General features: G+C 36.9%; 1 protein-coding gene across 1 annotated transcript; it reads right to left on the reverse strand.

Moving 5' to 3' along the window:
- On the reverse strand, positions 223-2,680 carry LOC109850937 (2'-deoxymugineic-acid 2'-dioxygenase-like). The gene is made up of 4 exons (XM_020421022.1): positions 2,373-2,680; positions 1,626-1,873; positions 1,196-1,517; positions 223-634 (listed from the first exon to the last, which is right to left on the reverse strand). Exons 1-4 carry the CDS (start codon positions 2,562-2,564, stop codon positions 404-406), a joined length of 993 nt encoding a protein of 330 aa, XP_020276611.1. The 5' UTR covers positions 2,565-2,680; the 3' UTR covers positions 223-403.

The following is a 2,893-nucleotide window of genomic DNA, read 5'->3' on the forward strand; positions in this document are numbered from 1 at the left end:
TGTAATAACCCGTGACGCAATTTACCTCCACTTTTTAATTAGAAAATATTATTAAAGTGTTGTCAACTTTTTAATTATACACAAGTTTCTTGTGTCACGCACGCAGCGGAGGACTAAGAAAAACAATCCACTAGTTCTGAATGGTAATGATGCATCAAATTAATACTTTGTAGCAATAGAAAGCCCAGATGCAATTTTACAGAAACAAAGCCCCAAGTTTTCTAGCTTCTGAGTAGTAGTAAAAGGCAACACCAAACTACTCAATCCCTCAGCATTAGACAAACAGTTGAAACAATTCACACGTACGCTTACAAAAACTAACCACAAATAACATTAACACAAACTGATGACAGCTGAATTTTACACACAAATCATAATGGGATCCTTAATTTTTATGCATAAGTTAACCTTTGATCCTAAAGTCTTCCATCATGATTTCTTTATCATCAGTTTTCTTGGTAGCAAAGATCTTGAAGAATTCTGGAAACAAGAAGGATCCGTAGAGGGGAGGGTTGTTATCCTTGCTTAGAAGAGCATCGGCGGACCTGATGGGCAAGGCGATCGACGTTCTTGCCAAACTATGGTTCGTTACAGCTCGATGCTCCACCGCCTTTAGCAATCCATTAGTTACTACCTGTTCCGATGAAATAATATTTCACAGTAATTAAGCTACATTAAAAAAAGTGTGTATATAAGCATACTGCATCAAGCCTGTGCCGGCAGCACAAAAGACCAAAGGAAAAAGGTTTTCCAGTCACTAGTACAAAATAGAACAGTTCAAACGGTTATTGCAACCGTTTGGACTGTCTTTTTTTGTACTAGTGAGTTATTGCGCGGTTCTCTTTAATAAATTTATCCCAATCCAATTAACTGCACGATCTTTTGCTGACAGACCAAACACTTTAGACCTATTAATTAACATTTAGGCTACCCACTGTCAAAATCACTCTTAAACCAAAATACTTTCTGAATTACTTTTCAATTGAATACATCGTGCATTTCAGATGGTTTATATACGACCAACTTACAACAAAACATAGCAATTTATTACGAAATGTAACAACTTAAAGCAAACCTAGTGATTTACGACAAAATATTACCATGCACGAAAATCTTGAAGTATAAATGGATCGATTTAAATATAATTTAGTAAAGAAACACATAAAACCAAATTGTAAGAGATTGAACAAGTTACCTCAAATAGAAGTCCAAAATTTACCACAAAGGCGTTAGGGAGAGGGTCGACAGAGACCCATCGGTCATCGTGCAGGACCTGGAGCCCGCTAACTTTTCCTTGAAGGAGAAGAGTGATGAGATTTGGATCGCAATGCTTCGGCAAACCTAATGTTAAGCTTGGATCCGGGCATCGCGGATAGTAGTTAAAAACCATCTTCACTGGGCCTCCACTGCGATTTCCAGTCAAATAATCCTCCTCCAGCCCTAAACCAATGGAGATGAGCCTTAAAAGTCTAGCCGCTAACCCCTTTGCCTCTGGTGCAAACTTGCTCATGATCTCCCTTCAGATACAAAAGCAAAAAATGTTACTGAAACATATAGCACTAGTTTCGTTCACTGCAAGATATCCACCAATATATATATATATGAATTAATGTTATATACGTTACTTTAAATTATCAGGTTTTTCTGGAAAAAGATGCTCGAATTTCGCCACTGGATATGCAGAAATAATGAAGCAGTCCCTCCAGTAGAGAGATAATTCTTTTCCGTAACCTTGGCCTGTAAAAAGTCTGGGCTCTTTTCTTGGATCTTCCGAATAATAACAAGCTTTGTTTTCAGCAGGCATCTCAAAGAATTCCTGAGCAACACTGATCATGTCATTAACCAGATCTTCTGGAATTCCATGATTAATTACCTGCAGTCCATGATCCATCAAAACAGATAAGCACGCTCTCCGCAATAAGGATTAGATTGCAATTGGGATTTTGAGCACTATTTCCACATACAAGTGAACTGCGTTGCTCGTGTGCAGGGCTGGAAACGAGTTCCAAATGACAAATAGAATTGGCTTGTTCATCTAACCATTCAATAGTTTATGTATCTGTAAAATTAATTAATAAAATTTAAATTTGATGTATACTTGATTTCTGAAAGAAACATGTATTATTGGATAGGATGCTCGGTGAATATAAGCATCAAAGTATTTGGATTTGGATTGTGAACTCATTAAACAAGGAAAATATGGGATCTGAATTCTCTCTGCTGCTTAAAAAATAGAGAAAATTTTATCGTAATCGTTAATTTATTTAGTGGATGGCTATGATTCATTCTAAGTGGTAATCTCTTCACTATTTTCTTTTTATAGTGGAGAGAACGTGAATCCGAAGAAAAAAAATGCTGTATAAATAAATAACCTGAAAGAAACCATATTCTTTCCCAGCTTTGAGGATTTCTCGGACAACTTCATCTTCACTGCCTCCTTGAAGATCTACGACAGGAATGCTTTCGCAAGTTCTCACAGTGTTTGGACGTTGTTCCCCGGGAAATATGTATGTTTCTGGCACTACACTCCCACGGCTAAGTCCATCTGATACCAGCTTTTCCATCTCTCTCCCTCCCTCTCTCTCTCTCTCTCTCTCAAGGTATTATTGAGCTGGTGATAAAGAGTCGGATTCTATTTATATTATTATATATAGATAGTAATCGTGAAGTGTTGTGGAGCTAGTGAAGAGTAGGGTACGTTTTATATATATAGGCTACAAGAATGGCATAATAATTCCCTTTACAGGCTAGCATGAGCTTATCCCAAGCAAATTTTAAAAAAACAAAAGGTGCAACTACTCCATCAGTGCGTGCCTACGCCATTTCCCATATTCATTTGGTCACTATCCTGTTAGTTTTTATTTTATATATATTTAATAAGTGGTTTCAAAAA

The sequence above is a fragment of the Asparagus officinalis genome, chromosome 7, assembly GCF_001876935.1.
Source record: "Asparagus officinalis chromosome 7, Aspof.V1, whole genome shotgun sequence".
NCBI lineage: Eukaryota > Viridiplantae > Streptophyta > Magnoliopsida > Asparagales > Asparagaceae > Asparagus > Asparagus officinalis.

Bases quoted from the DNA above. Each gene is read 5' to 3' on its own strand.
- LOC109850937 (XM_020421022.1), bottom strand. From the start codon at position 2,564: ATGGAAAAGCTGGTATCAGATGGACTTAGCCGTGGGAGTGTAGTGCCA. The intron at 1,518-1,625 runs GTAACGTATATA...TTGTATCTGAAG, and splicing joins GAAAAACCTGATAATTTAAA to GGAGATCATGAGCAAGTTTG. The intron at 635-1,195 runs GTAACTTGTTCA...TCATCGGAACAG, and splicing joins ATTTTGGACTTCTATTTGAG to GTAGTAACTAATGGATTGCT.